The 13,191-nt window shown below is 40.9% G+C and overlaps 1 protein-coding gene across 9 annotated transcripts in view; it reads left to right on the top strand.

Moving 5' to 3' along the window:
• The window catches only part of pdss2 (prenyl (decaprenyl) diphosphate synthase, subunit 2), a 243,407-nt gene that overhangs the window by 213,666 nt on the left and 16,550 nt on the right, over positions 1 to 13,191 (top strand). For 8 of the 9 annotated variants that reach the window (XM_069887508.1, XM_069887514.1, XM_069887512.1 and 5 more), the window contains one exon: positions 8,996 to 9,031. The exons of the other annotated variant lie outside the window; for it this stretch is intronic. In XM_069887508.1, coding sequence (XP_069743609.1) covers positions 8,996 to 9,031 — 36 coding nt within the window. The remainder of the gene's footprint in view (positions 1 to 8,995; positions 9,032 to 13,191) is intronic. 9 annotated transcript variants of the gene reach the window in all.

Raw genomic sequence — 13,191 nt, 5'->3', positions numbered from 1 at the left:
TAAAATTAGTTTATTTGCAGATAATATTTTGGTGTATTTGACTGAACTGGAAACTTCTTTACAAAGACTATATATTAAATTGGAAGAATATGGGAACATTTTGGATTATAAATAAATAAATTGGGATAAAAGTGAAATTATGCCATTAACAGAAGGAGACTACACTCAATGCCAAAGGGATATTCAGTTTAAATGGCCAAAATATGGTATTAAACATTTAGGGATTTGTGCAGATAATAATCTGAAGAATCTATATGAGTTCAATTATTTATTGCTACTTAAAAAGGCTGAGAAAGATTTTTTTAAATGGATCAATTTATCTATACCTTTACCATTGTATTAAGATGAATATATTTCCAAGAATACAACATATTTTTCAAGCATTACCTATTTTAATACTTCCAATAAGAATTGAACAAATATGTAAGGAAATCCCTCTTGAAAGGTAAAATATTTAGAGTTTCAATAGAAAAGTTAGCAAGGAAATATGAATTGGGAGGCGTACAGCTTCCTAATTTCAAAAACTATTACTGAGCGGCACAGATGAAATTTTTTGCCTCTTTTTTTTAAAGTAAGAAAAACTGGCCTGGGTTAAAATAGAATTGAATTAAATAGGCGTGATAAAAGTGGAAGAATTCCTATACAAATAGGATGCAAAATTGATGGTTGGTGAAAAAGAAACACAATTGTTGAAGCACCTGATTAATATATGGAATAAAATAACCATGTCTGCCTGTCCCGCATCGGACTTGTCAGCCACCAACGAGGCTGCAGCTGACGTGGACATTTACCCCCTCCATAAATCTTCGTCCGCGAAGCCAAGCCAAAGAAAGAAAATAAACAATGAAATTGGTGCAAGGATATGTTTATCGCCCAAAATGCCTTTGACTCTAAATTCTCATATCTTTTTCAAAAGATAATCAATTGTTGGATACTTGGTTTTGTAAGGGGATAATAAATGTTGAAGATTGTTAAGAGGTCAATTAATGACATTTGAACAATTGAGAAATAAATATAGAATAAGCCAAAATTCTCTTTTTTTGTTATTTCCAAATCGGAGCACATTTGAGAGGCAAGCTAGGACCCACCATGATGTAGTGAAGTAGAAATTCTTGTTAGGAGTGGAACTGTTAAGAAATGTACTTCTACAATATATTCTTTATTACAAATAGAAACTCCAAAATATGGAGTTCATAAATCCAAACAGAGGTGGGAACTAGATTTAAATATCACAATTGATGAGCAAAGATGGGTAGATCTTTATATAGATTGGATGACTAGCACGATTAATGTAAGGTATAGATTAGTTCAGTATAATTTTTTATATCAGTTCTATCTTACACCACAGAAATTGAATAGATTGAAATCAGACTTATCAGACCAGTGTTTTAGATGTTGTTAGGATAGAGGAACTTTTTTTACATTCAACTTGGTCTCGCCCCAAAATAATGTGATATTGTTCTTCCTGTGCCTTTGGACCTGTGAGAATCTCCTCTGAATTATATTAAAGAATTCTGTTTAAATATGTGTGTTAGGTGACATCCTTCTGTGCAATCCTGAAAGTTTCTTTCTTTTCTTTCACTTTATCTAAATATATTATATTTTCATATGAACTATTTTGAGGGTGGGGGAGCTTGGGGGGGGGGTGGAATTATATCCCATCATATATATAGTTTAGTTTTTTTTTCCCCTTTGTAATTTGCACTATTATATCAATTTTTGACGACTACATGTATGGAGAAAATTTTTTAAAATATTTTTTAAAATGTATTTTGCATTGATCTTTACCAAGCAAGAGGATGTGCCCACAACATCACCGTGAGCAGGAAAGGGCTTTGGCAAATACTAGAGCGCCTCGGATGCCCCCCAAAGTTCCTCAACATGGTTATCCAACTGCACGAAAACCAACAAGGTCGGGTCAGATACAGCAATGAGCTCTCTGAACCCTTCTCCATTAACAATGGCATGAAGCAAGGCTGCGTTCTCGCACCAACCCTCTTTTCAATCTTCTTCAGCATGATGCTGAAAAAAGCCATGAAAGACCTCAACAATGAAGACGCTGTTTACATCCGGTACCGCACGGATGGCAGTCTCTTCAATCTGAGGCGCCTGCAAGCTCACACCAAGACACAAGAGTAACTTGTCCGTGAACTACTCTTTGCAGACGATGCCGCTTTAGTTGCCCATTCAGAGCCAGCTCTTCAGCGCATGACGTCCTGTTTTGCGGAAACTGCCAAAATGTTTGGCCTGGAAGTCAGCCTGAAGAAAACTGAGGTCCTCCATCAGCCAGCTCCCCACCATGACTACCAGCCCCCCCACATCTCCATCGGGCACACAAAACTCAAAACGGTCAACCAGTTTACCTATCTCGGCTGCACCATTTCATCAGATGCAAGGATCGACAACGAGATAGACAACAGACTCGCCAAGGCAAATAGCGCCTTTGGAAGACTACACAAAAGAGTCTGGAAAAACAACCAACTGAAAAACCTCACAAAGATAAGCGTATACAGAGCCGTTGTCATACCCACACTCCTGTTCGGCTCCGAATCATGGGTCCTCTACCGGCATCACCTACAGCTCCTAGAACGCTTCCACCTGCGTTGTCTCCGCTCCATCCTCAACATTCATTGGAGCGACTTCATCTCCAACATCGAAGTACTCGACATGGCAGAGGCCGACAGTATCGAATCCACGCTGCTGAAGATCCAACTGTGCTGGGTAGGTCACGTCTCCAGAATGGAGGACCATCGCCTTCCCAAGATCGTGTTCTATGGTGAGCTCTCCACTGGCCACCGTGACAGAGGTTCACCAAAGAAGAGGTACAAGGACTGCCTAAAGAAATCTCTTGGTGCCTGCCACATTGACCACCACCAGTGGGCTGATATCGCCTCAAACCGTGCATCTTGGCGCCTCACAGTTCGGCGGGCAGCAAACTCCTTTGAAGAAGATCGCAGAGCCCACCTCACTGACAAAAGACAAAGGAGGAAAAACCCAACACCCAACCCCAACCCACCAATTTTCCCTTGCAACCGCTGCAACCGTGTCTGCCTGTCCCGCATCGAACTTGTCAGCCACCAACGAGCCTGCAGCTGACGTGGACATTACCCCTCCATAAATCTTCGTCCGTGAAGCCAAGCCAAAGAAGAAGAAGAAAGAAAGTGAAAATAGGAGAGAGAATGAAAATTGGTAATCTGCATTGAAAAATAACTGTGGGGTGAAATCTATTCTGGGCTGTTGGCAGCGATTACAGGATGTTTGCTATAATCTTCCCAAAGATGCATATAAAATACCAAGAGTACTGGAAAATGGCATATGTAACACCTGTGTTCAAATGGAGAAAGAGCTATTAGACAAGACGCCTTAAACTTGGTGATGAGTAGTTATAAGTAGGGAAACATTAAAGGCACTTGGACATGTTTGAGATAATAAAGGACAGCACCTTCGATTTGCTGAAGGTAATTTATCATTGATTATTCAATTGAACTTATTGAAGAAGTTACAGTTGATTAATGAAGGGAAAGCAGCAGATGCCAGTTACGTAGATTTTCAGAAGCTACTTGGCTAATTTCATTGTAAAATGCCTGCAGGCAGAATTGAAACCTGTGGACTAAGAGGAGCAGTGGCAGTTTGGATTATGCCTTAGGACAGAAAACAGAGGTCATGAACAGTTGTCGTTCAGATTGAAGCTTTTCACTCTTATGTTGGCACATGTGACAATAATTCAATTCAGATCAAAATTTTTAGTAGAAAGAATAAGGAGAAACTAAATGAAGGTTCTAAACCAGGCAGGAAGAGAAGGACTTGACTGTTAATGTGTCTACATCTTTGCAAGTGGTAGAATATGAAGAGAAAGGGTTCATAAAGTGTACAAGGATGCAAAACATAAATGGATGATAAAGCAATGAAGGTATGTTGAACTTTTACTAAACACTAGTCTAGAAATAGGGTATATACAGATAAAAAGGTAGATGAGAAAATCTGCGGTGGTTTTCTTTGAAGCAAAGGCTGATGGAAGATTTGATAAAAATCTATGAGATCATTATGAGAGATTGATGATCTTATTTGCTTATGCTTCAAGGAACAGAGCACATATTCGAAGTGGTGGGCTAGAGATTCAGGGCCAATGTGAAGAAAAGCTTTTCCTGCAAAGATTGGTTACAATTAAGAGTTCCCCTCTGATCGGGGTGGTGGAAATAGAGTCAATCAGAGGTTTCAATGAGAAGTTGGATTGATGAAGAAGGGGAAAGCAATTTGAAAAGGAATGACTGGTTATTTGGCTGTGTCAAGTACTTACTTGGATGCAGTGGGGCAACGGACCTCCTGTGCTTTCATGATTCTATAACTCATTGTTTCTATGGTAAGTTGCCCCAAGTGTGAGATTTCTCATACATATTTGCGAGGTTTCCAGCACACAGAGAATGTCAAAGATATATTGTGCGGCCAGGGTTACATATTGTATGAATGCTTTCATGCCATAAAATCCAGGTCAGATCTCTAAAAGAACGACACAACATTTTAGAATAATTAGTTTGATGATATGAGCGCCACTTTAATTGCATGTTCAAAGCTGCAAGTTAATTCTGAGTATACTTACGAAGGCAATGTGTTAGAGCAATTTTTTCAGAGTTGTGTTTTCACATGTAAATAAGAAGCTAGTTTAATGACAAACATTTTCTTTAAATTAATTCAAGCTGTTTTACCATTTTTACTTTGCTTTCAACTGTTTGAAATTATTTTAGTTTTTTTTCATTCAGAAGTATGTTTTATTTCAGGGAGTAAATATGGGAAAAAAACCCAAAATAAATGTTACATCATTCAGTCAAGGATTTTACATCATTCAGTCAAGGATTTTACATCATCCAGTCAAGGATTTTACATCATCCAGTCAAGGATTTTACATCAACCAGCCAAGGATGTTACGTCATCCAGCCAAGGATGTTACGTCATCCAGCCAAGGATGTTACGTCATCCAGCCAAGGATGTTACGTCATGCAGCCAAGGGTGTTACGTCATCCAGCCAAGGGTGTTACGTCATCCAGTCAAGGGTGTTACGTCATCCAGTCAAGGGTGTTACGTCATCCAGTCAAGGGTGTTACGTCATCCAGTCAAGGGTGTTACGTCATCCAGACAAGGATGTTACGTCATCCAGTCAAGTCCACCTTCTGTGCTTCAGTCTACAATCAAGGCAGGTGCTCCAGCTTAGTGCTGAAGTTACTGATAAAGATTCTGTACTTCAATGGTTGGTTAAACCTAAATTCATGGATGTAAATCATTTTATGGAAGCCATTGAAAAAGGATTGAAGCAATTTCCTCAATGTTCTGGACATATTTATCCTTTAACCAACATCATCATCGATCATATATGTTTATTTTGCTCTTATTGAAAGTTTGCTGTGTGCAAAATGGCTATATTTGATGACTGTTCCGAAAAGTAATGATTTAACTGCTTAGGGATGAGAAAATGAAATGTGAGGTGCCTCAGTATTGCCGCAGAACTGCTTCGAACCTGTGGACTGGAACGGATTTAGGGAGACAGCCACTTCCCATCACCAGTTCAACATTGATGAATATGCTCACTCAGTGAATTAAAGATATGGACAATGATCAAACGCTACAGAGTCAGGACAAATCAGAAACCATGCAGAGGTTCATACATTGCTCAGAGCGCTGCTTCAGGTGGGGTGACTAGAGGACATTAAGACCAGCAAAAGCTAAACTCTCCTATGTAATCTGGAAGACAAAGCAGGGGTATACACTCAGGATCCACAGACAGCTATGCGATGCCAGCAACATGAGGTGCACGTGGCAGGGAATTCAAACCATAACTGATTATGTCAACCCTGTGGGTCTGCCTCTATGATGCCTCCCTTCCTAACAGGTTGAATACGCGGTTCAATGAGAAAAGCAATGTGACACGAAAGAAAGTTCTTTCCCCATTCCCTGAAAAGCAGGAACCCTGCATAGTCGCGGCTGAGGTGAGGAGGATCCTATCCAGGGTGGACCCTCACAAAGCAGCAGGACCAGACAATGGTCGAGTGCTGAGGTCTGTGCGATCCCGCAGACAAAGATCCTCACAGACATCTTTAACAATGCCCTCCAGCAGTCCACAGTCCCTGCAGAATTCGAGGCAGCCACCATCACCCCTGTACCCAAGATAGTGACAGCAGCCAGATTAAATGACGACTGCACCCCAGTGACCTGCACCCCTGACCTCAACCATCATGAAATGCTTTGAGCGGTTCTTAATGGGACACATTAAATCACACCTTCCAGCAATATTGGACCTGCTCCAATTAGCATGCCATCCAAACTGGTCCACAGATGATGCTACCCCCTTGACGCTCCAGTCGGCCCTGACCCACCTAGAGAATGATGCCCTCATAAACCAGTCTGTTGTTCATTGACTTCATCTCAGCATTCAACATGATTGTACCTCAGCGGCTGGTGGATAAACTATCCTCGCTGGGGCTCCACATCTCTCTCTGCAATTGGATGACGGACTTCCATACCAAAAATACACAGTCCATGTATCAAAATCTCAAGTCCCATTGAGGCTGTGGGCTCAGCCCACTACTGTCCACGCTGCTGACTCATGGTTACATTGCCAGATTCAGTTCAAACAGAATCATCAAATGTGTGGATGATACAACAGTAGTTGGCCTCATCGGCAACTATGTTGAGTTGGCTTATAGAGAGGAGTTTGGGAGGCAAGGCAAATGGTGCAAGAACAACAACGCAAATCTCAATGTGGACAAAAGGAGATGATCGTAGATTTCAGGAGGATGTAAGTTGACCTCGCTCCACTACAAATCAATGGTTCTGTCGTGGAGACAGTGGAGTGAACAAAGTTCCTTAGAGTGCATATAATAGACAACCTATCCATCTCATTAGTCAGGAAGATGTAGCAGCATTGTGTACATGGGGCTTAAAGAATTACTGAGGATCCCTACCATCCATCACATGGTATCTATGACCTACTCCCATTAAGAAGGAGGTTTAGGAGATTCAAAATCAGGACGGCCAGACTGGGAAATAGCTTCTTCCCACAGGCTGTGAAATTGATGAATGGTATCCTGTAACCTTAGGTCTCTTGTAAATTAAACTGAATAAATTATTCCAGTGTGCATATATGTATTTATTTATATTATATGTGATTATTATGTGCTGTGTGAGAAATATATTATGTGTGTAACTGTGTGCACAGGAGTCTGGAGAAACATTGTTTCATCAGATTGCATATGTCCGGGCAGGTGAAAATAAATTTCAAATTAAGATATATAAGCACAATTTCTTCACTTTTGTTCCATAGTATTTCCATTCTCTAAGGCCAGGCATGATAAGGCCAAATGCAGAATAAATCTCAAGAACAACAAACCTATTTGTTAAAGCAATTTCAAATGAGCATGCTGCCACTTGATTAGCTGTGAGTGTGTGCTGGGGGCTGGGTTAGGGATTCCTAAATTTATTTCATATGGACTTAGTTCAACATAAACACTGTCCAATATTTATGATAAGTTGGTCGTACTTGAATAAGTTGTGCTTATATATCTTAATTTGAAATTTATTTTCACCTGCCCGGACATATGCACCCACAATTTATGTGTTTCAACCTTGTCATGATGGCTCTGCAGTTTCTTATCATCACATCTTAACTTCAGTCCCAATTAAGTAAATGCTAAGAATTCTCATTTAATAATCATCAGCTGGATTGTCTTTGGCGGGGGGTGGGGGGAAGGTTGAAGAAAATAATTCAACCCTGAAGAGGTAAACCACCTGTCCTGGCAGTCTGGATATTGGCACCAGCTGTGAAAAGCAGCTTGGTCCTGATTGATGGTGATGGTGTGAAGCAGTGGTGGCTCCGAAGAACATTTTATGCAAGCAAAATCAATGCAGTTCAGAATTTATATTCTGGGAATTCTATTTATATTTTATTGCTGTTGATGGAATTTGGTTTGCTGGTTTATGCAGGAACTTTATTTTGTTCTTTAAAGCAGATTCAGGTTAAATGAAATTTTAATACAGTATGATAACATATTTGCTCACTGCAAATTTACATTGTGATCATCCGAAGCACTCCACAAATAAGGAAAGATGAGGACTAGGCAACCAAAAATGGCAATGATTCTAAAGGAAGAGAGAATGCAGGAGGGTTCCAACCACGCAAGGCAGAGCAGAACTGAGCTGAAACCTTGGTTAGCAACAGTGAAGCCAAAGGAAAGAAAGGTGAAAAAAAAATGTGAGAGCCTGGAGCGAACTAAAACTACTGCAGGAATGCAGTGGTTAAGGCAGCATTTGTGGAGGCAGAGGGATGATTGATGTTTCAGGTCGAGGTCCTACGTTAGCACCAAGAGGGAAAATAGCCAGGATACAGAAGTGAGAGGGAAGGGTGAGACAGCCAATGTATAGAAGTGAGAGGGCCCAGTTTCCCTGTCTTTTCTTGGTGACATGTAACAGTTCTTGTTCCAGACCTACACTGGGGCCGCTCGCCATCTCTTTCTCTGCTTCATTGATGCTGCTCCCTGCACTCATGCAAAACTCATTAATGTTATCACCTTGGTCAAAAGTCAAAAATGCTGAAAATAGCAGGTCTTGCAGCGTCCGTAGGAGGTAAAGATATATAACCAATGTTTCGGGCCTGAGCCCTTCTTCAAGCTGTGGTTTAAGCTTCCTATTAGAATATCTATAGGAATTCATTCAAAATAAATGGGCTGTTCTCAGTTTTTATAATTGGGGAAACAAACCCATCATGATATTTTGAAAAAACAGATACTTTTGTGAGGAAGGACAAAATGATCAAATTTGGTAAAATTGGTTCATTAAATAAACTGCTTACCCTGAGGAAGGGCTCAGCCCAAAATTTTGGCTTTATATCTTTATCTTCTTTGGATACTGCAAGAGCTGCTGAGTTCATCCAGGTTTTCTATGTTTCTACTACAATCGCATCTGCAGATTTTCATGTTTTATTATCACTAATCATTGTTTGTCCTTTTAGATCAAAATAAATGGAAAACAACCTGATTACGCCAAGGTACGTCCATCAATTCTTGATATATATTTTAAGCATTTTACTACTTTGGAGAAGTAATATTTTATTGTGATAATAAAATGGTTTATTTTTGCACAATATGTGTGATGTTAAAAGGAGAACTATTTTTCCAGTAGATTGAATTTTTGATGCTTTTTAATGCACCATTTCATCGGATGCAAGGATAGACAACAGACTCGCCAAGGCAAATAGCGCCTTTGGAAGACTACACAAAAGAGTCTGGAAAAACAACCAACTGAAAAACCTCACAAAGATTAGCGTATACAGAGCCGTTGTCATACCCACACTCCTGTTCGGCTCCGAATCATGGGTCCTCTACCGGCATCACCTACGGCTCCTAGAATGCTTCCACCAGCGTTGTCTCCGCTCCATCCTCAACCTTCATTGGAGCAACTTCATCCCTAACGTCGAAGTACTCGAGATGGCAGAGGCCGACAGCATTGAATCCACGCTGCTGAAGATCCAACTGCGCTGGGTAGGTCACATCTCCAGAATGGAGGACCATCACCTTCCCAAGATCGTGTTCTATGGCGAGCTCTCCACTGGCCACCATGACAGAGGTGCACCAAAGAAGAGGTACAAGGACTGCCTAAAGAAATCTCTTGATGCCTGCCCCATTGACCACTGCCAGTGGGCTGATATCGCCTCAAACCGTGCATCTTGGCGCCTCACAGTTCGGCGGGCAGCAACCTCCTTTGAAGAAGACCGCAGAGCCCACCTCACTGACAAAAGAAAAAGGAGGAAAAACCCAACACCTAACCCCAACCCACCAATTTTCCCTTGCAACCGCTGCAACTGTGTCTGCCTGTCCCGCATTGGACTTGTCAGCCACAAATGAGCCTGCAGCTGACGTGGATATTTACCCCTCCATAAATCTTTGTCTGCGAAGCCAAGCCAAAGAAAGAAATGCTAATGTTTACATTGCATTTGGTGAATGAATGGTTTAACTGATTGATTTGATTTTGATTAATTAGTAAGTTAGAGGGGTTTGGGTTCCATCAATGTTCGATCTACTCTCTCCCCTTCAACCATTCTAGGGCCTTCCCTCATGAATGTCAGGATGAATTATGACCTCAGTTTTTTGTTTGTTGTGAGAACCTCTGTTTCTTGTTAACTTTAATATTTCACCATTTGACCAAATTATGATAAAAGTTAACAGAAAGAAAAGTGCCAAAACCAAGTGATGTAAAATAAAGTTAGAGATCAACTTTATGTCCCGTGTTCTTGTGCTAAACCAATGGTTCCCAAACTTTTTCTGCCACCCCCTTGGCCTCCAGGCCACATACCGAGGACCTCCTTCCCTACAATGGCACTGAAGGGGTGGGGGGGGTCAGTGGTGTCACTGAGCGGGGTGGGGGGTGGAATCAGTGGCAGCGCTGAGCATGGGGGTCAGTGGCGGCGCTGAGCATGGGGGTAGTGACACCAGTACAACATGGCAGCCACCAAGACCAGCTCTTGTGAGAACACCTTGTCACCGTTTATTTTTCTCACTATGGCCACCCTGAGTCCGGCCAGAAAATCACTGCACTGACTTCTTCATTAAACTTTGAGGCAAACTGAATAATAACAAGACTGAAGGTTCGGAACTCCCCCTTTACTCTCCTCACTCTCTTGGATCTTTCCACCACCCACAGGGTGATCAGCAGTGCTCACTTTGGGAATCATTATGCTACACAGTCAACAAATATGGTTTCTCGTGCTAATTGTTTCAACTGAGGAGGGAAGAAACGACAGAACTATTGATTACGAGTTTATTGTCATACACATTATTCTGTGTACATTTGCCAAAAAAATTCTTCCTTGTGTGGTCACACAGCTCCTTATAAAGGAAAATTATAATAGAAACTAAATTAAATAAATTAAAAGAGACAATAATTAAAAACATCCTTGTGCAAAAAAAATGATTCACATTAGTGAATATAGTCCATGATTACTGTACCAAGGGGAGGTTCAAGAGCCTGATAGTTATTGGAAACTGTTCTTGAATCTTGAGTTACTAGTTTTCAGGTTTTTGTATCTTCTACCAGAAAGTAGCAGTGAGAAGAGGTGGTGACCAGGGTGATGGGGGTCCTTTATGATGTTGGCTGCCTTCTTAAGGCAGCGCCTCACATAAATGTCTGCAATGGAAGGGAAGGTGGAGTCTATTATATTATCTGTCTCTAGAGATTATCTTCATCAACCTGCATTCACGGGCACTGCAGAGATTTGATGGAGCATCTGAAATATGCCAAATCACCTAAGAAAGTGGAGGCACTGGAGAACCTTCTTCGAAATGTTGACTCCAGGAGGGGCCTTCTGAAATAGGGACTTGAAGGTTCTGACTCTCTACACTTCCTTCCCATCCACGAAGACAGAAACGTGGTCCTTCCAAAAATCAACAGTAAGTTCCTCGGTCTTAGTGATGTTGAGAGCTAGGTTGTTGTCCTGGCGCCACCCAATCGGTTTCCCAATTTTTTAAAAATTGAGACATACAGCACAGTAACAGACCATTTAAGCCCACAACTCTGTGCCACCCAATTGACCTACACCCCCGATACGTTTTGAATGGTGGGAGGAAACCGGAGCTTCCGGAGAAAACTCATGCAGACACGGGGAGAACCTACAAACTCCTTACAGACAGTGCAGGATTTGAACCCCCATCCCAGTCACTGGCACTGTAAAAGCATTGCACTAACCACTATGACAACCGTACTGCCCTAAAACAAATGGAGTGGAGTTGCTGCGAGCAGAGGGCAATCATTCTCCCGTATTTTGATATCATTTCAAGTTATTTGGCTGAGAATAGCAGTGTGGTCTGCAAATTTGAAGGTTGGGTTGGAGCTGAACTTGGCCGTACAGTCATGGGTGTACAAAGAATAGAGAACTAAGCTTGGGGAGTCCCTATGTAAAACCAGTAGTGGTTGTCAAGACAGTTTAACAACACTTAAGAAAAAAAGACAACTTAACAAGTATTTTTGGGCAGTGCTGGGAAAGTAAAGTGACTTAAAGAGGGATTGTGATCTGAAGGTAAGTCTGTTGTTAAAGATATCAATTGGCCATTAGTTTCAATAAATGTAAATAGGCTCTGCACATGGCTTACCCAGTAAAACATCATCAGATGCCATGCTAAGACCACTTCTGGCCAAGCTGCTCTCAGATTATTGTACATTAGAATAATGTGAAAAATTTCAACACCATGGAGGAAATGCAGGGAATAGTTATGAAGATGATCCAGGGCACCATGAAGTCGAAATGTAGGGCAATCTCTGACTTCGGAGTCAAGAGTCAATTGGATGATGTTGTAGACAAGTGCAAGTATTATTCTGGATTGATTTTTTTAAATTACAAATCAGTGACCTCTGCTGGAATTAATGGAGACCAATTTTACAAAGAATTTATTGCTTTAAAGGAAAAAAAAATAGATTTTGGGAATGGGTGTATCAGCTACTCAATTATGTGCATTGCATACAGAAAGTTGCAATAAGTTTGAAACTAATTTTGTTGAAATATTTTTGGTTTGTAAGTTAATCCTATAATTTTTTTTTGTAGTTATGTTGTGGACAAGGTATTTCAGCTATGGTAGATAGACATGCTTGAGCAGATTTTATATCTCAGTAAGTGAAGCCACATAAGATTTAGATGGAATTTCTGCGAGCTATTAACCACCAAATTGCTACTGGTTATTGCAGAAATTCGACCATGCTGTATTTCAAAACTGTATCTGCTTTGATTAAGACTCCCTCTTCCTTTACCCCATTGCTGGATGTTGGGATCAATTGATGTTAGTTTGTTAAATGACTAAGTCCAGGTTAAATAGTTTATGTACATTGTGGATTGTTGGAGTGGATTGGAATACCCCAATTTCTTTGACTGTTGCCCTTTACAATTTTGGAATTCTCTATCGTTCCACAAGCTGTTTATGAGCCAAGATTAACTATAGCTATTAAATTTTGTATATGTATTGTAAGGTAAAACATCATGAGATGGGAATGTGTAGGGAGTTACCCTGTACAGGGCTGTAACAAGAAGGGGAGGTGTCCTTGTACTCCTGTTAGGTAAAACATCATGAGATGGGAATGTACAGGGCTGTAACAAGATGTGAATGCATCCTTGTACTTACAAGATAAGAGAGACATTGATGGATTGAGAGGCAGGAAGCTAGC

The sequence above is a fragment of the Narcine bancroftii genome, chromosome 6 (genome assembly GCF_036971445.1).
Source record: "Narcine bancroftii isolate sNarBan1 chromosome 6, sNarBan1.hap1, whole genome shotgun sequence".
In the NCBI taxonomy this organism is placed as follows: Eukaryota; Metazoa; Chordata; class Chondrichthyes; order Torpediniformes; family Narcinidae; genus Narcine; species Narcine bancroftii.
This window is presented reverse-complemented; position numbering and strand designations above follow the sequence as displayed.